This window comes from Tachysurus fulvidraco, chromosome 1 (genome assembly GCF_022655615.1).
Source record: "Tachysurus fulvidraco isolate hzauxx_2018 chromosome 1, HZAU_PFXX_2.0, whole genome shotgun sequence".
Classification (NCBI taxonomy): domain Eukaryota; kingdom Metazoa; phylum Chordata; class Actinopteri; order Siluriformes; family Bagridae; genus Tachysurus; species Tachysurus fulvidraco.
In genome coordinates, this window is record NC_062518.1 from 41,335,178 (window position 1) to 41,360,291 (window position 25,114).

At 38.4% G+C, this 25,114-nt stretch overlaps 3 protein-coding genes across 3 annotated transcripts in view; all 3 read right to left on the reverse strand.

Annotated features, from left to right (window-relative positions):
• LOC113645368 (titin-like) overlaps nucleotides 1-21,446 on the reverse strand; it is a 1,056,738-nt gene extending 1,035,292 nt beyond the window's left edge. Inside the window, exon 1 of the mRNA XM_047818848.1 lies at nucleotides 21,411-21,446. The gene's annotated coding sequence lies outside the window, so the exon portion shown is untranslated. The remainder of the gene's footprint in view (nucleotides 1-21,410) is intronic.
• LOC125145582 lies at nucleotides 608-3,241 on the reverse strand. Its single transcript, XM_047819038.1, has 2 exons — nucleotides 2,557-3,241; nucleotides 608-1,871 (listed from the first exon to the last, which is right to left on the reverse strand). Exons 1-2 carry the CDS (start codon nucleotides 2,926-2,928, stop codon nucleotides 1,545-1,547), a joined length of 699 nt encoding a protein of 232 aa, XP_047674994.1. The 5' UTR covers nucleotides 2,929-3,241; the 3' UTR covers nucleotides 608-1,544.
• LOC113643787 lies at nucleotides 8,525-13,034 on the reverse strand. Its single transcript, XM_027148216.2, has 2 exons — nucleotides 9,052-13,034; nucleotides 8,525-8,925 (listed from the first exon to the last, which is right to left on the reverse strand). The coding sequence occupies exon 1, from the start codon at nucleotides 12,346-12,348 to the stop codon at nucleotides 9,877-9,879; it is 2,472 nt and encodes an 823-aa protein (XP_027004017.2). The 5' UTR covers nucleotides 12,349-13,034; the 3' UTR covers nucleotides 8,525-8,925; nucleotides 9,052-9,876.
• Nucleotides 21,447-25,114: the final 3,668 nt, after the last annotated feature.

Below are 25,114 nucleotides of genomic sequence, written 5' to 3' on the forward strand. Positions count from 1 at the left end.
CTGTTTACCTTAAGATAGTGTGTGAATGTAAGACAGAGCACACAGGGGAAGTAATTGACTCAGGTGGTGCATTATGAGTGCAGGGTGATTTATTTTTTATTTTGTTTTTCAGTTTCAGTTTTATACAAAATGTCATTACCAAACTTACTGTGGAAACAAGTTTACTGGCTGATGAGCATTTTGTTGATGGACTCCGAATATATCCGGCCCATAGAAACATTTACACATGATAACAAGATTCAATAATCAGTTTGATTTATTGATAATGATACAGGACCATTTAAATGCCATTTATGTTGCCCTGTTTGCAGTGGGCACAAAGTTTGTCAAATCACATTTGGTCATGCTGAATAGTTCCACCATGAGGACGAATTTTGCCATTTTGACAATGGCAACGTTTTGCAACGTTTCATATGCAGTTGTTGTTGTTACCAGACTTAAACTGTCTGTAGAAACATATTGAGTGGCTGAACATTTTGTTAGTATACTTTAAGGTCCATTTAACCAAAAAAACAATTATAAGCCTTTTACACAATGTATGTTAGAAATGCATGTGGATACATTTTCATTTTTATTTAGATACATGTACCAATATTTTAAATGTTTTAAAACGTTTATATAAGCCATCATTTCTGTTAGCAGTTTAGGAGCATACTTTTTGGGACAATTTAACAATTTAAAAGACCCTGGGGTAATGTCAGCTCATGTTAATTCTAAATTTTGCCAGTGTTTGGAAATCTGTTCTAACATACAGCACTGTACATTAGAAGGTGTTCTGCTTTTTACAAATAAAAAGCACAGATTTCTCTCTTGTTTTCAAACAAATCGGGTCTTTACTGCAGATAACACACACAAATTTTGTCTACACAATAGAATTACTGAGTTTTGACAACTGCACTGCAGTTCCTGCATTCACCAGTACTCTTTAGACAACATATTTAAACAGTCATCTCTACATTACCAAATTTACCAAATAGGCTTATTTCCTACATACACAGTAAATCACACTGGGGAGAAAAAATGTTTTACTGGTTTAGCATGTATTTATATGATGACAAATAATTGTGTAAAAAAGTGCTTTATGTGCAGCCCAGAGACACATGATAACAAGATACAATAATATGTTTGATTTAAAGGCCATCCAAGCATCATGTAGGTTGCCCTGTTTACAATGAGTCCAAAGTGTGTCAGACCACATCTGGTGATGCGAAATAGTTCCACCATAAGGACAAATGTGCCATTTTTGACAATGGCAACATGTGATACCTTTCATTTGCAGGTACAGGATTGTTCCCAGTTCTGTGGATGAGATGTACTTTTTACATAATGATGAATAAAAAGAGATGATATGGAGCTCAGTTGGGAGATGTCCATTATGAAAGAGGTGTCTATTATCGATTGCAAACACAGTACTTCTGTCAAACATTTACAATGAATGTCATGGTATATATCCTTTTCCGTCCAAACGGCAATTCTGTTGTTTTTTTGGCTATGAGTGGGTGCTCACATTCAGTCATTTGATCCAGTAGAACAACTTGTGATTATTAAATTTGGGTACGTATGTAAGCACGTAAGAACATGTAAAGATCAATGGCTTCCTCTGGAGAGGTTGGTGGATGAAGACTGTTTTCTGCCATTGCAAGGCAACAAATGTCAAACACTGTATTATCACAGGGATATGGTCCTCTCTCACGACATTCCTCCCTACAAGCCTGTATCTTCTGTTGGGATACCTCTTTAAGGTACTCCCTAGCACCAAAAAGTTGGGGTAGGGTGTACATCATCACTGGACGTCCACATGGAGACACAGCATTTCTGGATGGGCGAATTCTGTGCGTGTTCCAGAGGTGAACAACATCCTGCAGTTCTCTCTAAATATAAAAAAAACAGTGGGGAAGTAAAAAAAATTAGTCCACACCATTGCAATACCACCTGCAGGCAAAATAAATGCTTATGGTCCAGTATGATACAGTAGAGCCGTTTCTCAAACAGTTTCATGCATGTTAAATTCTATATTTGAAAACAATAAAACTCTATGTTAAGACTTGTTTTAGATGATCAGGGTCAGATAAGTCATCCCTCTCATATACTGTGTCCCACTAATGCAGAGAAACAATTTTCTTTCACCAAAATGTTCATAAAATTACCAGAATGAAATTAATAAAAGTAGGCTACTCAGTGTCAGTGTCAGTGTTTTATATTATGATGTTTTTGGGTTAATATTAGATAACAGAATTAATATTACAGCTGCATTAATGTTTGTGTTGCATTTTATTGTTGTAGATGTAGGCTGCTGCTAATTCTAACTACTTATACTGAGATCCATCTGTTAAAAAGTCAACTATATGGGAATAAGGAAAAAATTGTGATCTACAAATTAATATAATAATTTAATTAAATAATGGTTATTGCCCATTTGCTTCTGTTATGGAACAGTTGTTAGACCTATGAAATGACATAATTATGCTGCATGTCACAAGATTTGGCGTATTGACAAAATCTATAGCCGAATAACATATCACAATTTACATGTCTAAAGCACATTTCTTACTGTACCTCTATTATTTCAAGACATGTGAACTGTATTAGACTTTTGTCTATGAAGTCACCGGAGAAGTCGTCAGAATCTTTTAGATCTTGAAATAGGTTGATCCAGAACTGTGCATGCTGTTTCCTCAAAAATCCCCACCACTGCTCTATCCGTTGGTTAAGATTGCTTGAGCCATACAAATAGCAATTTCTCGAAAAGTCGTCTGTATGATCATGTCTCATGAACATCTGCATCTGTTCCATGTAACAGTTCTCTGTCCCTAAGTCTGAGCGAATTCGGGTGGCTGTCCCATTCCTTGATAACGCCGCATCAATAAAGTATCCAGCGATGACCTTGGGATCACTACTTGTAGAGTATGCATGTAGCCATATCACCATTCGTGAAAACCCGTCGATTGCACCATTGATGAATCATGAATCAACATGCCATAAAAAGTTCGGGCCTGGATTATGATACAAACGTCGCCGAAGACGATTCCGGCGCCTCAGTTGCACTCCATGGGGATCCAGTATTTTCAACAATTGCCTGATTGTCTCTTGTGTCACCACATAGCCAGCCTGAATGCATTTCAGATGCATCATCTTATATCCGTGAAGCATACCATATCGGTTCAACTGATCCTGGAGAAACACAGCAACGTCAAGCAGATCAGAATGTTCTTTTCGTCTGAACAGGCGCAAAGTCTTGAGGTGTCTGGACTTCTGAAGTTGACGCACTAATAACAATACCATTTATATTGCTTAAAGACAGCAGTATCTCCCAATGTCTCAAACCCAAATTAAAATAAAACTGGATTAAACTTGAAAGGCGGGACATGTTTATTTCCATGCAATCCACCTAAAATAGAGCTCCTGGCAGGATTTTGAGGGATCTCATTAATTCAGAAAAACAGAACAATTAATTTTTTTTTTTCATGAAAAATGATCTAATAATTTTGAGATAACTAAGTCGTTAATTCAGAAAAACAGAGCAAAAAAAATTTTATTCATGAAAAATGATCTCATAATTCTGAGATAATTAAGTCGTTAATTCAGAAAAACAGAGTAGATTTTTTTTTTCTCAAGTGAATGCAATACGCTTCCGTATTACTGCACTAATCAGATTTAAAATAAAATTTTCTGTCTCTGTGATGTTACTGGTCTCAGAAAAACAATAACAAGACCTACATCTTTTCCTACTATCATATTACTTTACTAGTATAGCCTAGTTAAATAATAATAAGAAACTAAGAAACATTAAACATACAGTATATAGTAAACATTTGAAAAATAGTTTTTCACTACATGATGTGATTCTTCTGTTCATCATAATCGCGTGGTTCATTATCAGTAAATGATTTAAGTAGTAAATAAGATGTGAAATAAGTGAAATCTTGGTGGGAATCAGAGTTTCTAACATACTGTGTGTTTCTCAGACTTATTTACAAATCAACATTGTGTGTATAAAATACATGTTTAAAGCAGTTCTATACAAAATACACTTTTTTACTGTTACAGAAACAGACAACATGTGACATAAAACACACTCACCTGATACAGTCAGTGTAACAGCATCACTAGTCTCTGTGTATTGTGGGTTTGATGTTCCTTTACATGTGTAAACACCTTTATGAGACTCTTTAACATCACTGATTTTGTATGTTTTCTTTCCTGCAGCATCATTGAGTTCATTATTATTCCTGAACCAGTGATACACCCAGGATCCTCCAGTATTTATCACACATGAGAAAGTGACAGTTTCTCCAGTAAACACAAAGCCATGGTCAGCTGGCTGTACTTTCAATTTAGGCTTTGGTCTTGCTAGAAAGATCACAAAAATGTAAACATATCCAGAATCAAGTAAATAATAAAAATGATAAAATAATTAGGTCTTCCTAACATTAAACCTGTAGTGTAAAAGTAGAAAACATGACACACCTCTCACTGTAATTGTGGCTGGTTCACTCATGTCTGTGTTGTAGTTTCCTCTGTGTGCTTTACAGTAGTAATTTACTTGTCATTCATTAGTGACTGTCACAGTGTGTGTGTTGGTGTCTGAGCCTTCAGGTGACAGGGGAGTCCATGTCAATCCTTCGTACCAGAGAAACGTCCATCCAGTGGACACCAGATTACATCTCAGAGTAACAGTGTCTCCAGTGTAGACGGAGCTCTGATGAGTCACAGTCAAAGTCGGTTTGGGTTTTCCTGTTGATATAAAATGATGAAGAGCTGTATTTGATAAACTTTTACAACATAACCAGTAATTTAATCTTTGTGCCTAATTAAGCAATTAGTTACAGTGTTTATAAGATAAGATACCTTTATTCGTCCCACAATGGGGAAATTTCTTATTTGAATTGTTTTATTTGTAAAGTTTCCTCATTGTTTATATGCAGAAAATTGTTTAAAAATAAGAAAATAGACATTAAACCGATATTGCCCCAGTGAATTTATTTTTCACATCTTTTATAAAGTTATTCAAATTCTGAACCATATTACACACATTAATGTCTTTTTCTTTTCTTTTTTCTTTCCTTTAAAAAAAGAAAGAAATCTTATTCAGCCATTTAACTGTTCACTGTAAAATCAAAGTCATGAAAGTTAAAATGTATAATATTTGTATACAATATTAATATTTCTAACAATTTAAACATTAACTGTTTCTGTAAATCTATACATTTTCAGGTCAATGTTTTGCAGGTCTCTCAAGTTTTGAAAACAGGCAAGAGGGACATAAAAATTTAGTACATAAAACACTCCAAAACTAGAGGCAACTCTCATTATATGTATATGCAGTTTGTAATATATGCACTTTACAGTTTTAAGGAAATAAATAGTAAAAAATGTTAAAAAAAAATGTATGTCATTAGTTAAAACCATAGAAAGGTGAGAGGAAACATATAATTTTGTTTCACTGGGGAATCATTTAATTGTTGCTATCGAGATCGCTTACGGGGGGCGCTAAAGGTAGAAGAGACGCACGAGGTACGCATTAGTAATGTCTGTACGAGTTGCACTTGTAAGAAGTGTTGAGAAGTTATATTGCTGTTCTTTGTTTGAAGAAGAAGAAACTGTTAACCTTCAAGTTTATTCCTCTTGAGTTAGAGAGGCCAAGGAGGTATGTGTTTGCTGTTAATTGCCTTTTTGTATGTAACTATGTTAATGTATAATCAGTGAATTTAAGTGTATTTTCTTACTTGTTGAATGTGCACTTTATTTAAGACATGTTGAAGACTTGTCCAAAATAAATGTCTGTTAAAACCAAGAATGACCTGGGCCTTTTATTCAACTTGAGGGGAGTAACAGGAAACATATTACATTACAGTGTAGTGCTGGTGGTTAGTAGCCTTATCTGAGATTTATTCACACAGAATTTATGATAAATTCATTATTTTATAAAATGTAATAAAGCCGGGGCCCCCTGGCACCATCTCAGGGCCCCCAGTTAAATCTTACCCAGATACAATTGTGCTATTTTCTGATTGGCTTATGTGTAGCCTCCTTTTTTGATTGGCTGATAAGTGACAGGCTAGACTAAGAACTCCAGGGGAGACGCGCTTGATTCCTGACCGGTTCCATAAAGACAGCAGTGCGGACAGATACATTTTGGGTGCTGCGGCATATTAAATATCTGATAAATAGCAGGTTTTTCTGCGTGAGAAATACCATGTGTGGTGGGAGAGCGTGACAAAAGACCCAAATGAGTGACTGTCACTCTCAATGCGTGACATTTGACAGCCCTCGTTTTGGGATGCTATGATGCTCTGTTGTATAACTGCTTGTCTGTTTTGCTTGTGAAATTTGGCATGCTGATGTCTTGCCCAGGTCTCTTGAAAATGGGATTTTTAATCTCAGTGAGATTTTACCTGGTTAAATAAAGGTTAAATCAAATAATCAATAAAACTTCTGACCACAGCTCTTAAGTGATGTCACAGGAATGAAGTCATGTCACTTCAATTAAACACTTCCACTGAATTTATCTTATATTAAATATATTATATTACATCTTAAAACAGCTCCATAAATTAAAAAAGATAATAATAAAAATTAGTATATCAAACTTTATAGTCAGCACAGGTTTAAGACTGTTGGTAAGATACAAAAATCATTATGGTTTCCATATGATTTAATTTCCAATGCTTTTTTAAACAAGTAATGACATTTTGAAATTAAATACAGAATTTATATACTGTAAGGACTAGATTTAGGACTATATATCTGCTCACATATAAATGATTAAACTCTGTCAGAAAATCACTACTGATACAGTAAATGTGTCTCAATACAATACTCAGAGTCACTGAGTTTCCTGTTAGTACATCTCCTTTAAGGTTTGATGTGAGTTCATGGGGTTCTGTTATAAATAAATCAGTTCAGGATGTGAAGTAATCTTTACTGACGTAATTATCTCTGTAATATCACATAATAGTTATAGTAAATTTAAATCTTCACTGTGAGCAAAGTGAGGGTCAAACCAATAACTGCTGTATGATTATGCAGACCTTCTGTCTCTCTCTTCTCTAGACCAATTTATTTTAAAGGGAATAAAAATGAGCCACTCAATATAATAAAAATTAAGACCTAAGTTAAGGTCTGCATTTCCCAGTGAATCTTATTCACATAAAGTCCATCAATCTCTCATTATGCCTCATCTGTGAATGTGTAGAATTATTTCACAGGAGTAACAGAATGGAATAATGTTTCTTTGAACAAGGTTATTGTAAACTGCAAATAGATTTTGAAGCAATAAATAAAAATACACAGAAATAGGCTAAGTAACAGACACACAAACAAACAACAAATAACTACATAAATAAACTATTCTCATGACCAAATATCCTACAGGGGTTGTACAATGAAACAAAATCCCTGGTTTTAGACCACACAATAATTTATTAGCATGGTATAAGGCCTCCTTTCAAAGCCAATACAACATCAATTCATCTTTGCAATGACTGATACATGTCCTGCAAAGTAGCCAGATGAATTATTAACCATTTCTTTTGCAGAGCACTGGCCAGGTCATCATGTGATGCTGGTATAGAAAAATGTTTCCTGACTTACTCTTCTATATCACCGCACAATAACATTAAGATACGGTGACTGTGCAGCCCTTGAGAGATGATACAGTGTTGTATAAAGTACTAGAAAGCAATACTTGAGTAAAAGTACAAGTATCGTACTAGAAAAAGACTTTGGTAGAAGTGAAAGTCACCTTTTAGAATATTACTCAAGTAAAAGTCTTAAAGTATCTGATATATACTGTACTTAAGTATCAAGTATTTGAAGTAAAAGTAAAAAGTAAAATTTCAGTGATTTTCGGTAGGCATAAGGGGTTTTAGCTCTCAGTGAGAATATAAAACAAGAAGAGTTTTATAATATGGTATTATTAAATGGCAAAAGTGGACACCAAAATTTTATGCATGATGTAATGATGCCAGTCTTGAATCAAATCAGTTCATTGTATGTGTGCATTCTCTACGAACAGTGTGTCCAATGAATGCAGTCATTGATATTCTTCATTAATATATATATTATAAACAAATATTCACAAGACAAAGACCAAATCAATAAAGGTTATTTTAATTTAGTATTGAATGGATTGTTTGCATTAATATTTTGTTTGTGCTATCAACTCTGGTAATGAGAATATTGAAATTTCACTGCTTTTGGTTGCCGTATTTGCGGCTTTCAGCCGATTAACGTTATAGATAAACCCCTCCAGTTCTGACTGCGCGTGCACGCTGCGCGTACCTGTGCTCCTCCGTACAGCGTGCGGAGCTGCTTAATACAATCTAGCAGCAGTGATTCACCAAACCTCCCTTATTGCAGTCACACACATTTCTTCTGATTTTATTTTGTAGTAACGAGTAACGAAGACGCTTAGTGGAAATATAACGGAGTAAAAGTATACATTTTATCTAGGAAATGTAGTGGAGTAAAAGTGAAAGTTGACATAAAATTAAATAGCGAAGTAAAGTACAGATACGTGACATTTCTACTAAAGTACAGTAACGAAGTATTTTTACGTCGTTACATTACAACACTGGTCCAGTGTTTGATTTGCTCCCCAGCAGCTGGGTCTATAATAATAATATTACATCATCCAGGTTGAGGCATTTTCGTGGAAAGCATGACAGAGCCAGATCCTCTGTCCAAGATGTAGCCAACAGCCATAGTTAAAGCCTACTTTTAATTTTATTCACTTGTTTCAGATTTAATTATTAAAATAATTAAGTGCTTTAAAAGGGCTGCTTGTAGCAGCCCTTGGCATCGATAAATGAACAGAGAGTCTCTAAACGGGTGTAGATCATTTATTGGGACACGTCTTCAGTTCACGAGTTGTACTCTTCAACATGAAGCATCCACCAGTCATCACCGTTTAACACCGTGAAACTTAAATTAAAGAAAGAAAAGTACACATTCAAAACAAACAAATGACCTACACACATTTAAATCAAACTTAACAGTGATAAGCTTTAAGCTATCATAACCAGATTCACAATAAAATAAAAGACATACCTCGCTCCGCTTTACCAAGGGTGCAAAACAATACCAACTCTGCTAAACTGACAATCCAGTTCCGGTGTGCAAAAATAAAAACTTACAAAGGTATGTGATCCATGCTATTGCCCTGAGCACATGCAGAGACAAAACCAACAGCTAACCAAGAAAAAGGAGCACATGTTGTGAACATGCGTAACATAAATAAATTCCTCCGGTCAATCTCATCCCGAACACAGGTTCCGCATACACACGCACACACACAACCCTGCACGTGAACAAATGCTGCCAAATGCCGTACATGAACAAAGGTTCAAACAAATGAAAGTCCAAAGCCACTTACACTCCCACCAAATCATGTTATGATTTCTTCTTTATAACAAGTGGCTACATGTAAAGTAGGTTTCATATATAGGAGGAAGATATCACCCTTGTAAAGCAATTAGAATAACATGTCTGATGCAAGTGTACTTTAAGTTGATAACCAATTATTCACTTTCTATTAAAAGAACTAACCTTTGAATCGGTCGTTCAATAACTGAGGGTTTGGAATGATGGTAATTTTTCCCTGACATCCTGCGCTCTGCAACTTGTACTTTCACACGACGGACTAAACCATCAATTCCTTCTGTGGTCTCAACCACTCTTCCAAGACGCCACTCATTCCCAGGAAGTGAGTCTTCCTTGATGATGACTATGTCATCCACCTTCAAGTTTCGTCGAGGTGTGTGCCATTTTTGTCTTACGGAAACATTCAGCAGGTACTCTTTCTTCCAACGGCTCCAGAATTGTTCGACTAAGTATTGTACTCTGCGCCACCTTTTTGCAGCATACATGTCCTCTTCAAACAAACTTTCCAGGAGGGGGTAAGGCAGTCTTGGATTTCATCAGGATGATATGATTTGGAGTCAAGGGTTCTAGTGACATGGGGTCATTTATTACATCGACATGCAATGGACGGCTGTTTATTATAGCTATCGCTTCGTAAAATAGTGTTCTGAGAGAGGCCTCGTCCAGTCTTCCTTGACACCGTGCAATTGTAACATTCAACACACTCCGAATGGACCGAATCTGACGCTCCCAAATGCCACCTGCATGACTTGCAGAAGGAGCGTTGAAAATAAACTCACACTGCTTATCTGCCAGAAAGGTCTCCAATGCCTTTGTATCACATTGTTTAAGGGCTTCCTTAAGCTCATTTTTGGCTCCCACGAAATTTGAGCCCTGATCACAGCGAAGTTGGCTAACAGCTCCTCTAAGGCTAACAAAGCACCTTAGAGCATTTATGAGAGCATCAGTGGACATATCCTCAAGCATTTCAATATGGACTGCTCGAGAGTACAAGCACGTAAAGATGAGTCCATATCTCTTGTGCTCCTTGCGACCCTTCTTAATAACAAAGGGGCCGAAGCAATCCATTCCACAAAATGTGAAGGGGGCTGAGGCCTCACAGCGTTCTACAGGGAGTTCAGACATTCTTTGCTCTTCAGCCGGTCTTCTTAATTTCCGGCACCACACACATTTGTGGATCAGCTTAGCAACTGATTTGCTTCCACCGATGGTCCAAAATCCGTTAGCTCTGAGTTCCATTAGGGTTTGAGTTCGTCCCTGATGATGGATTTGGTTATGGTAGTGAGATAGAATCAACTTAGTAATATGGCTATCTTTAGGCAGAATAATGGGATGCTTTAATTCTTGACTGAGGGTTGACCCTTTCAATCTTCCCCCAACACGAAGCAGTCCTTCATTCAGAATGGGATCAAGGCGGAAAAGAGGGCTTGACCTTGGAAGAGTTGCCTCCTTAAGGTCACCTTTAAGAATATTTAGTTCTTTAGAGAAGGCCTGTTGTTGGATGAGATTAATTATCACTTTAGCAGCTCCCTTGCGTTCCTCGACAGTGACAAAGTCTTTGTGCTGTTTTAGTTTGGACCCTAGTCTTTTGATTCTTGCGACAACTTTGACAACTGTTGTCCACATGGAGAAACGACTCAAGCGGCTTATAATATCTTCAACCGCACTGACCTGACTTACAAATACTCGAATTGACTTAACCTCGGGATCTCCAACAAGCAGCTCGGTAGAGGGCTTAGGTGGTGAGAGCGCCTCTTGTTCCCATAGAAACTTGGGCCCTGATAACCAACTAACTGAAGAGATCTCTCCTGCCTCAAGACCTCTCGAGGCATGGTCAGCTGGGTTTTGTGCTGTGTCAACATAATGCCATTGACTTGGGTCTGTACACTCTCTTATTAGTTGAACACGGTTTGCCACAAACACATTGAATCTCCGTGCTTCATTGTTGATGTAAGCCAGCACGACCTGAGAGTCAGTCCAAAAGAATTCTTCATCAATTTTAATCTCTAGCTCTGCCTTCAGCATAACACTCATCTTGGCTGAGGTAACTGCAGCTGACAGCTCTAATCTTGGGATGCTTATGATTTTTAAAGGTGCAACCCGTGCCTTAGCCATAACAAGACAACAATGAATCTCGTCCTTGTCATTTTTATACCTTAAGTAGGAACATGAGCCATATCCTACATTACTAGCATCTGAAAAGTGGTGCAATTCCACTCTAACAATGTTACCAAAGTTATGAGGATGATAACACCTTGGTATAGCTATTTCCTTTAATCCTTGGAGTCCATTTTTCCACTGCTCCCACCGTGAGCGCATGCACTCAGGAATTGGATCGTCCCATTCAATGCCTCTACGACACAGCTCCTGTAGTATGCGTTTTCCCATTAAAGTAAAAAGAGCCACAAAACCAAGTGGGTCGAACAGAGAGGCTATAACCGCTAGGAGGCCACGGCGAGTTGAAGGGTGGTCCTTTGTATTTAGGTTGAAAGTGAAGGTGTCACTTTCTATTAACCACTGAATGCCAAGCACGTGTCTGTCTGGTATCACGTCTAGTTGGAGATTAAGGGAATTGGTGGCTACTGCCCTTTCCGAGGGGGCTACACAAGAGAGGACGTCAATTTGATTTGAATTGAACTTATGCAGATGTAGGCCTGCAACCTTGCACAATTGTTGTGTCTGGAGAATCAGATCTTTAGCTTCCTGCACTGTTGGGACACTGATTAATCCATCATCCACGTAGAAGTTTTTTTCTACAAACTCTGAGGCTAAAGGGTAGTTAGCCTTGTGCTGTTGCGCTAAATACTTAAGGCCAAAGTTGGCACACCCTGGGGAAGATGCAGCACCAAAAAGGTGGACTGTCATCCTATACTCCTGAGGTTCAGTTTCCAACTGTCCGTCTTTCCACCAGAGAAATCTCAAGTAATTGCGACCTTCAGGAGAGACGTAGAACTGGTGGAACATCCTTTCAATGTCTCATGTCACAGCTACTGCTTCCCTTCTAAAGCGACACAGGACTCCCACGAGTGAGTTGATAAGGTCTGGACCTGTCAGTAGGGTGTCGTTTAAAGAGATTCCACAGAACTTAGCTGAGCAATCAAAGACTACTCTTAACTTATCTGGCTTCCTTGGGTGGTACACTCCATGATGTGGGATGTACCAAACAGTGTCTCCTTCAGATGCTGGAGGTGCTAGCTCTGCATCACCCCTTTCGATTATTTCATTCATGAAGGTCAAGTAATGGTCATAATACTGTCTGTTAGACTTTAACCTTTTCTTCAGGTGTTGCAGCCGATCAGTGGCCAGCCTTTTATTGTTAGGAAGTGAAGGTAGACCATTGCCTTTGAAGGGAAGTGGCATCTCATAATGTCCGTTCTCCTTCTGTCTTATTTTGTCGCTTAAGAGTTGTATGAAACGGATGTCCTCTTGGGATGCATACTTTTCCTCATAACTCCTCTCATTGAAATCTGCTTCTAAGATCTTCAGCACATCAGCAGCAGCTGGCACAGGTATCTCTTTCACAGCGATTCGATGAACAAAACTCTGTCTTCCCTGTCTATCTAAGAGAGGGTTAACTGTTCCTATAATGCTCCAGCCTAGTGCAGTTCTTTGAGCAAAGGGCTCGGTTTCATGACCTATGACGACCTCTAAGGGAGCTAGTGCTGATGTTGCAATCTTGCAATGAGGGTAACTTATTTTGCAGGTGTCTTAAATGAGACCACTGAAGTGCTGTGCTATTGGTGGGGATATTAGACCTATCTACTGGGATAAAATCTCGCGTATATGCTTGCTGCAGTTTGACATGTGCATTGGTGTTCAGTCCCCGAACTTGTAAACCACTAACAGTTTTACTTGCTATCACTGAGTTGACAGCTGTCATAGTACTGAGCTTGAGTTGTACTGACTGCATGTTCACATTTAGTTCTGAGGCTAAGTCCTCCAAGATGAAGGTTGAATCACTTTGGGTGTCAAGAAGAGCATATGTGAGAATCTCCTTCTGAGGTTCTGTTGTTGATGACACAAAAACAGGGACAATGCTAGAGGTGGCAGAAACGTTCCGTGTCAATACACGAGTCATAACCTTGTGGGTTTCTTCACTTGCTCCATGTCCTGAAGCTGTGGGATTTTTACTTACAGTTTGCTCTGGATTTACATTTCTCTCTCTGTGTAGACAGGTTGGATGACGTTTACCACATGTGCTGCAGGTGTGGCGCCTTTTGCACTCCTTGGTTGTGTGCCCCTTTCTTAGGCATCCGAAACAAAGATGATGCTCATAAATGAAGGCCTTTTTCTCATCTGCAGTCTTTGCTGCAAAGGTTGGACATCTTGCAACACCATGTGTTTCATCCTTACAACATAAGCAAGGTGGCTTTAGCTTTTCAGGTAACGCTGGAGTAGGATTTCTTACGCAAGTGCTTGTGTTAAGTGCTTTGGCTCTCTTTGGCACTCTCTCATCTGTGGGTTTGGTGTTAATTAGGAAAGGAGAGGCTACTGAATTACATACTACTCGAGCTTCCTTTTCCAGGAACCTTGTGAAGTCAGCAAAACTTGGATATTCGCCAAATTTGTCTAATTTATCCACGACTATACGACTCCACCTGCGCACCACCCATTCAGGAAGTTTCTTAAGAAGCTTGTGATTTTCTTCACAATCATTCAAATTTGCCAATCCTTTAACATAGGGTATAGCTGCAGTACATCCCTGAAGGAAATCAGCAAACTCTCTCAGTGCAATCGGGTCATTGGCTGCGATCTTTGGCCACTTCCGAAGTTTGTCTCTGAAAGCTCTTTGTACTATGAATGAACTTCCATACCGATCTTCAAGAACTGTCCAGGCACTCCTATATGCTTCTTCCGAGTTTTGGTAGAAAAATCCCTCTACTGCTTTGCGTGCTTCACCTGCAAGATAACTCTTGAGATAGAGCAATTTTTCATTAGCAGGGAGTGCCTTATGGCCAATGAGGGCATTAAAGGATATCTTCCAGTCCATAAACTCTAAAGGATCGCCAGTGAATTTTGTTGGCTCTGGGACTGGTAATCGGCTGAGAGTGAATGAGTTTGCAATTGCCTTGGCCAGATTGACCTCTTCCTGAGTCGCTGACATAGATGGTGACGTAGGACGTGGCAGGAATGGTATAGCTTGTGGGTCTAACAAAGATGGAGGTTCATTGGTTTGGTAATCGGAGAGGAACTTAAGATTAGTTTCTCCCCCTTTAATGCCACCAAAATTATTGTATGCTCTTACACGAGCTGCTGCTACCTTTACTTCGACATCTGCTTGTAGCTGCTGTAACTTAGTTTTTTCCTGCTCAAGTTTTGATTTTGTTTCAGCTTCACCTTTCTTGATCTCTGCTAACATTCGTGTTTCTTTGAGTTTCCATTCGCTCTCCAGTTGATCAACTCTTGCTTGTTGTGCATGTAGCAACTGCATAACCCTTGCTTGTTCTTGTTTGGCAGCCAGGTCTGCTTCAGCATCTGCATGTTTGTTGGAAGACCAGGAGGTGGCATTTGAGTGGTCTGATCTCAACTCTGAGATTACCGTTTCAGTATCTGTTTTCCCAAAGACAGACTCGTACTCATCCTTATTAAGTACCATTCTCACTCTCTCCTTTTCAAGTTGATCATTGAAAACTTCTTCTATGTTCTCTAATCTTTTACTGACAAGATCACAAACATCAGCAGTCAAGGTGACACATGCATCCATTTTCTTAACAATGTTTGATGTAACACTATGGTTGCGTTGAATGGCTTCGTAATGTTGTTTCACAGTGGCTTGTTTAGATCTTATGTCCCTTTGGCTTCCTTCAAGTTCTTCAGCTGAGCAGAAAGTTTTCAATCTTGTTCTAATGTCCTTTGCTGTCTGCTTCCAAAGATCATAGGCTTTGTGGAATGCCCTTTCGTTTTTTGCTGCACGCTGTTCATGCATCTCTTGGCCCTTCTCAGTTAAATTTCGTTCGCGAGAGCTGGATCTGAGTTGATTCAGATGAACTGTCTGATTGGTCAACACACGACATCTTGTTGCTTTATACTATGAAGCATAAAGTGTCTATGTCTGAACTCTAATTAAGAAGTGGTGACCTTAACGTAACCTTACTATATATTACCACTCACATCAGACATTTACACATCAGAAAACACATAAGTAAGCAAGTAGGAACAACAGAAAATGTCAGAAATCAACACACAAATAATGTAAAATCAGACAATTTGCTAAATTGGGTTTAAACCTCATGAGCTAACAATGACCTTGACATACAGTAACTTTCGTATACTCAACCTTGCAGCTGAGTGACCAAAACGATAGCGTGGTGGACAACAGGTTGTATACTCCTTGCTAAATGGCACTGGTACAGCGTAGTGGATGACTTTCACTGAACTGGCACGGCGTGTAGCGACGACCTTTACTTTAGCCACGCGTTGCGACGAGTTTCACTGTAGCAGCCCTTGGCATCGATAAATGAACAGAGAGTCTCTAAACGGGTGTAGATCATTTATTGGGACACGTCTTCAGTTCACGAGTTGTACTCTTCAACATGAAGCATCCACCAGTCATCACCGTTTAACACCGTGAAACTTAAATTAAAGAAAGAAAAGTACACATTCAAAACAAACAAATGACCTACACACATTTAAATCAAACTTAACAGTGATAAGCTTTAAGCTATCATAACCAGATTCACAATAAAATAAAAGACATACCTCGCTCCGCTTTACCAAGGGTGCAAAACAATACCAACTCTGCTAAACTGACAATCCAGTTCCGGTGTGCAAAAATAAAAACTTACAAAGGTATGTGATCCATGCTATTGCCCTGAGCACATGCAGAGACAAAACCAACAGCTAACCAAGAAAAAGGAGCACATGTTGTGAACATGCGCAACATAAATAAATTCCTCCGGTCAATCTCATCCCGAACACAGGTTCCGCATACACACGCACACACACAACCCTGCACGTGAACAAATGCTGCCAAATGCTGTACATGAACAACGGTTCAAACAAATGAAAGTCCAAAGCCACTTACACTGCTGTTATTTTATTTATTATCAAAATAGGAACAAAGTCTCTCTCTCTCTCTCTCGCTCTCTCTCTCTTAATTTAAATTTAAGTGTGCTTTATTGGCATGACAAAAACTGTACATTTGTATTACCAAAGCATTTGCAGCTGTGCTGCATACAAATAGTACAAAAAGTTAGATTTAAACAAAGTACATTGTAATTAAAAGTAAAATAGTAAATTATAGAAATACAATAAAGACGTACATTATTGTATTTAATATATTTATTCATTTATTTATTAATCTTTCCTTAATTTGTCAATCCATTAATTTTTGCTTCTATAACGAATACGTTGTTTGGTTGTGGAACATTCTATAGCACTTTCACCAGCAGAGGTCCTCATCGAGCTCTGATTTGGAAAAGCTTCGAGTAATGAACCTTTTTCCGATACAATTGGGTTGAAAGCTTCACTGCTTCAAGACAGCTTCACTTCGCCATTACTAGCGCAAACGCCCTTCAGCAACACGGCTGAAATGAGAGAAAGACGTGGTCCGTCACTGTCAGGAGGATAACTAGCCAGTTGATAAAATGCGTGTCTGTGAGAACTGTAAGTGGCCTTATGTTTTGGGTTTATTTAAGCCTCTTATTGTATTGGTCTATAGTTCTTGCACATTTAAAGTAAGTTAGCTGGTGATTTTGTTGTTTGAGTTCTTCACCTGCTAGCTAGGTTGCACTTGCCTGTTTTTAATAATTGTTAAACGTAGTACAGAGTCTGTAGTCTATCTCAAAAAGACCCCCCCCCCCCCATGATTACATTAAGTTTATATTTGAATGGTGCATGTGCCATTGTGATGTTCATTGCCAATATATAATTTCAGTTCAACTTGCTGATAACTCCAGACATGAGGTTTGAGCTCAGACGACATGTTTTGTCATCCTGGTGCAATATATAACCTCCTGTACTTCTCAGAATGGTTACAGTACAAAGCATAATGTCAGAGAGTAGATCAGAAGCTCATGTACAGAATTCTTTGTCACCGAAGATCTACCAGATACAATAACACACTATTCGTGATGCCTGCTGTTAGCTAACCAAACATGCTAGGTAAAGTGACACAGTTCGCTTTATGCATTGCTGTGGTTGGCAGGTTGCTTCATTGGGTTGGATTGTTTTCTTACCACAATAAAATGCTCCAGAGTTTTTTCTGCAACCTGTTTTGATGTCAATACAAGCACAATTTCTGGTTTTATATTTTGCTAAGGAACCGAACCAAGGGAGACAAATGGTGCCGAAACAAACGACTCCAAACTAGTCAGGTACCCAAGATTAAACAAGAGGTCAGCAGTGCTCTCAATGAGACTGTGAATTTATTAGATCTCAACTGGAGCTAGCTGCACAAAAACATTTTAATGACATTCATGAACTTTGCATTTATAAACAGTAAAATCTTTTTTGACCCAACAGAAAGAAACAGTACATTCAACTGGTCTCAGTTTAATGTGAAATAGTTTCCACTTTATTTTCCACTTTTTTTGTAAACATTCAATAAAATCTCTCTCTCTCTCTCTCTCTCTCTCTCTCTCTCTCTCTCTCTCTCTCTCTCTCTCTCTCTCTCTCTCTGTAATTAGAGATACCAAATGAACAATATGGTACACTACTATATGTTAAAACATTTAAAAAGAAATTCAAACATAGTGTGAAATATACACTGCATTGTGTCATATGTTTCATTTTAAGTAGAGGACTCAGTGTGTGTCTCCTTGACTTGAGTCTAGCAAAGCTGTTGATTACTCTTCCAGGCTCGATTTAATAAACAGATTATTTTTCAGCTGACAAGACGGCAAGGCTGTGGAGTCTCTCCTGAACTATGTTTCACCTCAAACATATGAGGGCACTAAAGGATCTTTCACATGTACAGATGCTGACAGGATCTGTTGCTGGATGCTGATACTATCCCCTACACTTGAAAACTACTTAAACTGAGCTCACAAATAATCTGATCCACAGAAGGGAAGTACACATTGCCTCTTCAGATTGCCAAAGTTTACTAAATCAGCACAAACAGCACCACATGTTCAATTAACAACAAACACATGTATTCACTTTTGTTTTTGTTAAGGTAGTGAAGACTGCACATTCATATTATGTTCCTGACATATAGCCATTGCCTCCATGATAGACAGTAAATTTAGAAACATTACCATCATGTAGAAAACAGCAAACCTGCACAATGACATCCTGAGGCCAACAGACACGTGTCCTAGTTTCTTCAAGACAGAGTAAGACAGCGCTGTAATTTTCTAGCATTGCATTAACAGATGCAAGCTGCCAGGACCAAGATGGTTTAAAAGCTAAACAAGTTCATGGCCGTGCAGACCAATAAGCAATCAGCTTCTCGTGGTTTATAAGAAAGGTGTTGAAAAAAGTGTAAACGCCCTCTGGGCAAAAATTTCGCACTTTTTCTTTCAAAGCTCTACCTACATCATCTCCTGAGATTTCAAAATTCTGTTTTTCTCCTATCCTCACAGACTGATCTAGAAAGTAGTATATATATATATATATATATATATATATATATATATATATATATATATATATATATATATATATATATATATATATATGATGTACAAATCTGGGATACATGTCACATAAATAGTTTTAATGTTTGCTTGGAGCTAATATTTTGAAAAATAAAACAGTCAAAACAGGGTTTGGTGACAAGTACTATAATGATAGCAGTAAGCATATCTTCTGGCTGCTGCTGATCATCACTGACTGACCGATTTTCGATGCTTGAGCCGACTAAATTAAAGGTTAAAAATATATTCATTTACTTATTACAAACTTTAATTTCTTTCATTGTTTTATTTTTAAAACACATGTGAGTGTCATTTTCCATTTCTAAGTAACTAAAAAGTCAAATTTGGAAGAAAAAATACTCACATTAATTTACTAATCTATCATGGTCATATCATACCTCATGAGTGCCCTATCGCGAGATGATTTCCAGAAACTTACTTACTTTATTTATTTATTTATTTATTTATTTATTTATTTATTTATTTATTTATTTATTATTTAATTTTTATATGTTAAAAAGGTTGTAATGATGCAAGTATAAATTTAGGATAATTAAAATAAACTGGAAATAAAACTTTGTTTGCTTCAATTAATTACAACAGTTAAGTGACGGCGTCAATCCCAATTTACAGCACAACAACATGTGCTAGCTAGATGCACATTTGGTGTTTTGCTAAACAGTGATGAGTCTCTTTTGAGATCTAAACTTGATCAAAAGTGAAACGGTGGTTATGAAGTTATAATTGTTCCAAGGCACCAGCCAACGCTGTACGCGTGTTACAGGCCGCTTGTTCGTATTCTGTCTGTAAGCATTTCACAGTTATGGGATGTATTTGTTTTTGTCCATATTTTGTTAATAAATTAGCCTGGCTTAGAGATTGTGTTCCTTTTTGTTTTAGCTCTGTCAGTCTTTAACTAAATCACAAATCCTCACAAGCTTTTGGAGGAAAACACAGAGAGGAGAAAGGGGGGGTCATGGGTCGTCAGCAGTCTGATTTTGGGTGTCGTGGTCTGAAAAGTTTGGGAACCTCTGTACTAAATGAATGTATTCATGACGACTAAGTTCTAATTAGTTCAGTCGCTACGGATGAGGCAAATTATTGTTTGTTCGGATACATTTATTTATGGTTAAGAAACACATTATGCAACTATTTATGTGCATTAATAATTGTGAGCATCACGTTTATATGTGTACTAAATTCGGGTCATGTGTCATGATAACATTTGCATATTAAAGGTTATCTTATTGTTGCAATCGCCCATGGTAGCACTCTTTCTCTCTCTCTCTCTCACACTCATTTTCTATCCAAACTACCTCGGGGGAGCCTGTGCGGGGAGCCTGTGCAGGGAGCCTGTGCGGGGAGCCTGTGCAGGGAGCCTGTGCAGGGAGCCTGTGCAGGGAGCCTGTGCAGGGAGCCTGTGCCTATCTCAGGCGTCATTTGGATGGAGTGCCAATCAACCTACCATGCATTGGACCGGGGGAGGAAACCGGAGTACCCGGAGGAAACTCCCGAGGCACGGGGAGAACATGCAAACTCCGCACACACAAGGCTGAGGCAGGAATCGAACCCCAACCCTTGATGTGTGAGGCGAACGTGCTAAACACTGTATATGTTTGTTGTTAAGCTGAGATATTAGAATATAGACACACATACGTTATTTATAAAGTTTAATCGGATTTATCGTGATTACCTGTGTTAGGTGTTAAAGTTATTGCCCGTAATAGCGCCATATATTGGCCAATGGTGAATAATTTACCCTTTACTGCATATGTTCTATTTCACTGTTTGTTACCTTAGTCTAGGTGTATACTTTATTATACCACTTGTAAATTCCTGTTAAGTGAATTTATTATTTGTTGTATTTCAGAAACCACATACACACACACACCCAAATGGAAAATGAACATCATTCAAGTGGATTTTGCTAAAATAAATCTGAGCATTTGAGCTTTATATGTCATGGACATTCCATTATTCCATGATCTTTTAACCTTCTGATCGAGGTTGAGGACAAGTGTTGACACATCAGCATCTCGCACGCATACATCTAGAACGACTGTACAATAGCCGTATACTAACAACAGTGCCACCTGCTGACCAGAATGAGAACTGTTCTGTTTAACAGCTCGACAACTAAGTTTAAAAACAGCACATAGCGGAATGAACGTGTAAAATAAGCGCTAACGGACATACGGGTTTATTGCACGTGTAAATCTTGTACTTTATTTGTGGTGTAAAACGTTTTCAGTCCTCAAAAGTCCAGGGACTTTTGACAGTACATGAGGGGCTTAAGCCCCCGAAGCCCCACCATCACAACACCACTGAGTCTTTGTCACATCAGAAAGATTCATTACATTCCACTGGTCTCAGTTTAACATTACATGTGTCACTTGTTATTAAAATTATTTGAATAAATAAAAAAGGTTAATAAATGTAACTTACCTAAATCACCTGTTTGTGTACAGAGGATGAGTTCAGTCAGCACTAAAGGTAGAGAGAGAAACAGACATTAGTTAAGGTTCATTTAGAGCTAAAACACTTGTTAGTGTGCAGTTATTATGATGATAATAAAATAATGAACAGCAGTGTGGTGTGATGTGGTGTGATGTGGCCCACTATGATGGAGGTTTACTGTTACTATTCAAAAGTATATAATTTTATTAATTCTTGTCCTGTTTGATTCCTGTTTGCTTAAACCCCAAACAGATATATTAAAAACAGCATCCAATATGTTCTGTTGTTAAACCCAGTGCCATGGCTATTGATATAAATATCATTCATTTAGAAACTGACATTTGATTTCCTCTTTGCTTGGCACAGTCTCCTCGCACATTGTACATCTACAAGATCAACTTTCTTCTCTTTACAGAGTGCAGAAAAGATCTCCAAAGAAATGTAGAATAAAGTACACAATTTAAAATCCTAAACAAATACAGTGTATGAATGTATAACAGCAGTTAAAATAATCAGCTGTAATGTTCTGCACATGTGAGAGACACCAGGATACAATTACTGAAAACAGTGTTTGTTTAATGACTATTTAATATTTTACAAATAAAATCACTTTGCTCAAAGCTAAACATACCATAAACTGCTAAATTTAATTTCACTCTAAATTCAATATCAGACCTTAGCTATAGACAAATTAAAAAATCACACAGAAGATGAAATTAGGTTTGTTCAAACAATCATTTTGTTAAAACAAAACTTAATTCACCACTAATGAAGACTCACAGTAAACATTTACTCACAGAACATCTCACAGAGTGGACGGAGCTCCATCCTGGCCAACTGATGACTGTCTGACTGACTGAACCACAAGTGTCTGTGTTAATGCCTCGACACTTCCTGTACTCTTAAACACTTCACACTTCAGAGAGAGAGAGAGAGAGAGAGAGAGAGAGAGAGAGAGAGAGAGAGAGAGAGAGAGAGAGAGTTCAAATGTAAATTCATGCTGTTGAGTCAAGACCATTATTAAGGTTCATTATTTACAACACATTGTTACCAATAAGGCTTAGTGGTTAACACGTTCGCCGCATGTTCTCCCTGTGCCTTGGGGGTTTCCTCCGGGTACTCCGGTTTCCTCTCGTGGTCCAAAGACATGCATGGTAGGTTGATTGGCATCTCTGAGAAATTGTCTGTAGTGTGTGAGTGAATGATAGTGTGTGTGTGTTAGCCCTGCGTTGGGTTGGCACTCCGTCCAGGGTGTATCTGCCTCTTTGCCGGATGACGCTCCCCGTGACCCGAGAAGTTCGGATAAGCGGTAGAAAATGAGTGAATGAATGAATGAATGAATGTTACCAATAAAATATATTTAGCTCATAATATGCATTGTGGTAATAGAATATGAAGAATCTCCCCACATAGACAAATACAGAGGAGTCCAAAAATAGTGAAAGAGGACATAGGAATAGTGACAGAGAGAGAGAGAGAGAGAGAGAGAGAGAGAGAGAGAGAGAGAGAGAGAGAGAGCTGTTGTGGTTTCTACAGAAGGGACTAAAGAGTCTTGGCTAACATTAATAACAGCAACTGATCAGAATATAAGTAAACATTCTGCTGTGTGCTGTGTGTGTGTTTTTACAGATCATCAGTTTTACTGTTAGAGCTGTTAGTCCAGGGCCTGAAATGAGATGTAAGTTATAAACCTTTTCTAAGGGGGAAACTATATTGTTTCATGGTCAAATGCTCTGAATGTTGTTGTCTATGTGTTATATCTGTCCATTTCTGATGAGACAGGAAACAGGTGAGTGAACCCACATGTATTTTTTAATAAACACAAGCTTTATCATAATTCAAGGCAGAGGTAAAAGTGCAGGAAGCCAAGATTAAGTTATTGGACTTGTTCCTGATTAATTCTGGTATGGTCACTTTTAATGTTATTTCTATACTGAGCTGTTTGTATTTAGGGGCCAATTTGTGGCAGCAAGTAATAATGTATCATTTAAGAGCATAATTACTCAAAAAAAGTTATACTGTAAGATAAAACTTATAGAGGCTACACTGACATCTAACGTTATGTTCCTCTTGTTATAAACTCATTTTATTGAGTAAGGGTAGACAAACACAAACACACACACATACACGCATGTGCACACACAAACACTTGCACATTCATTTAATTGCTGTTTTGCAAACTTTATTTACCTCATCCATCTGCTTCTATAACATAAGCGTACATATCTTTGCAGGAACCCTCTTGATTACAACCCTCTATTTTTGCACAATGTTCTGTACAATATAAAGTATGTACACTGGACAGTGCTATCTTGTGTATTTGTCCTGTAGTGTTTTGTATTGTCTGTTTGCACTGATATGTGTCTCACACTGTTTAGACACTAGGTTACACATGATCTCACATAAAAGTAGACCACTCTGGATAGAAAATGGTGCTATTTATGTTTTTTAGCCAGACCATTTGCTAGTGGTGGTATGTGTGTTTACATCAACACAGAATGGTGCAAGAACTCTGTGCTTGAATCTAGTTACTGCTCATCGCAAGTAGAGATTGTGACTGTTAGATGCAGGCCATTTTATTTACCACAGGAATTCACCACAATCTTTCAGTGTTGGAGTGTGCTTTACCACCAGCACTAATGCTAAAGAGGCTCTATGTGAACTCTATGGGGCTATTAGCGATCTGCAAAATGCTCACCCCAACAAACTGTTTATCATCGCCGGAGATTTTAATCATGCAAATCTCATATCAGTGCTCCCTAGATTGCATCAGTATGTGGATTTTGCAACAAGAGGGGAAAACATGCTGGATCTTGTTTACACAAACAACCCTGGTGCGTATCGTGCAGAGCCCCGCCCCCACCTCGGCTACTTAGACCACATCTCTGTTATGCTAATTTCAGCATACAGACCACGTGTCAGATGCACTACACCGGTTCTGAAGCAGGTGAAAACCTGGTCAGCAGGAGCCATCTCTGCTCTGCAGGACTGCTTTGAGTGCACTGTCTGGAACATCTTCAGGGAGGCTGTAAGCATCGATGATGCCGTCAACTTGGAGGAGTACACAGCATCAGTGGCCAACTACATCTGCAAGTGCATTGATGATGTGACCGTCATCAAGACCATCACCACATGCTCCAACCAGAAGCTGTGGATGACTGCTAAAGTGCGTGTGCTTCTAAAGACTAGAGACCAAGCATTCAGAACAGGGGGCAAGGTGGCCCTAAGAACGGAGAATGCGCTTAACAGCTAGAAGATGTCTTCACTGACATCTTTAACATTTCCATGAGTAGCACTGTTGTTCCTATGTGCCTCAAGACAACCACCATTGTTCCCGTCACAAAGAAGTATGCATGTGTCATGCCTCAATGACTATTATAACTAACAAACTCACACCCATTGTAATGAAACGCTTCAAGAAGCTCGTCATGAGGCACATCAAGACCCAGTTACCAACCTCACTGTAGCCCCTACATTTCACGTAGCCAACAACCTGTCTCTGAATGTTGATAAAACCACTCTCCACTGTACATTGAGAGATCATCGGCAGATATTGTAAAAATCACCCAATTTCTTGGTGTTCATCTAGCGGAGAGTTTCACCTGGTCACTCAACACCAGCTCCATCACAAAGATAGTACAGCAGTGTCTCTATTTCTTACGAAGCCTAAGTAAAGCCTATCTCCCTCCACC